This window comes from Dipodomys ordii, unplaced genomic scaffold (assembly GCF_000151885.1).
Source record: "Dipodomys ordii isolate 6190 unplaced genomic scaffold, Dord_2.0 Scaffold14, whole genome shotgun sequence".
In the NCBI taxonomy this organism is placed as follows: Eukaryota; Metazoa; Chordata; class Mammalia; order Rodentia; family Heteromyidae; genus Dipodomys; species Dipodomys ordii.
This window is the reverse complement of record NW_012267230.1, coordinates 15824868-15826037: the sequence shown is the minus strand read 5'-3', so window position 1 is coordinate 15826037 and position 1170 is coordinate 15824868. Positions and strand designations below refer to the sequence as shown.

Here is a 1170-nt window from a genome sequence, read left to right as displayed (position 1 = left end):
CTGGCCATGGGAAGAAGGCGGGGCAGGTCCAGCGGCTCCCTGGCCGTGGAGGGGGTGTGGGGGGCAGAAGGTGGAGCTCCGCCACAGGGGCACAGGCCCCACGTCCCCCGACCGTGGCCCCGCCTCCCCCCCCATCCAGGAACAACAACCTGACGTTCCTGCGGCCGTATTACCAGACGGAGGAGGGGGAGGAGAACCCGTTCATCTGCTCCTCGCACCGGGACAACGGTATGCAGAAGTGCTCACACATCCCCGGGCGCCGCGAGCTGCGCGTGCCGTGCACGCTGGGCTGGGAGGCGTACGGGCAGCCGCAGGCCGAGGCCGGGGGCGCCGCCCGCAACGCCTGCATCAACTGGAACCAGTACTACAACGTGTGCCGCTCGGGGGACTTCAACCCCCACAACGGCGCCATCAACTTCGACAACATCGGCTACGCCTGGATCGCCATCTTCCAGGTGGGCACCGCAGGGTGGGGGGGCAGGGGGCGCCGGGGCGTGTGAGGCGGGGATCCCCGAGACACGCCCACGCGGGAGGGTGTGGTGCCGGTCACCCCGCCACGGTGTCCGGGCGCTTCCCTCCCCAGGTGATCACGCTGGAGGGCTGGGTGGACATCATGTACTACGTCATGGACGCCCACTCCTTCTACAACTTCATCTACTTCATCCTGCTCATCATCGTGAGTGGGGGGGGCGGCGTCCCCCGGCCCAGCCCACAGTGTGCCTGACCTTCGGCCCAGCCCTGGAGTGCATGGCCCCTGGCACAGCACTGACCCAGGACCCCGTTCGGGGAGGGCGGCTACGGAGAAAACCGGCCGTGGGCTGCGCGGCATCCGCGGAAGGACCACGTAGCTGTCGCGGATGGCCGTGTGGGGACAGACCCGAGGAGGGATGGCCACGTGGGTGGCCCCGCGGTGGGGGGGCGCTCCACAGACGTGGCCGCTCCCAGGCCCGGGGTCACCCGCGGTCGCCCTGCAGGTGGGCTCCTTCTTCATGATCAACCTGTGCCTGGTGGTGATCGCCACGCAGTTCTCGGAGACGAAGCAGCGGGAGAACCAGCTGATGCGGGAGCAGCGCGCCCGCTACCTGTCCAACGACAGCACGCTGGCCAGCTTCTCGGAGCCGGGCAGCTGCTACGAGGAGCTGCTCAAGTACGTGGGCCACGTCTTCCGCA

The 1170-nt window shown here is 69.1% G+C and overlaps 1 protein-coding gene across 1 annotated transcript in view; it reads left to right on the top strand.

Moving 5' to 3' along the window:
• Window positions 1–1170, top strand: part of Cacna1h (calcium channel, voltage-dependent, T type, alpha 1H subunit) — a 27316-nt gene that overhangs the window by 3509 nt on the left and 22637 nt on the right. Inside the window, exons 6-8 of the mRNA XM_013011276.1 lie at window positions 140–455; window positions 584–676; window positions 975–1167. Coding sequence (XP_012866730.1) covers window positions 140–455; window positions 584–676; window positions 975–1167 — 602 coding nt within the window. The remainder of the gene's footprint in view (window positions 1–139; window positions 456–583; window positions 677–974; window positions 1168–1170) is intronic.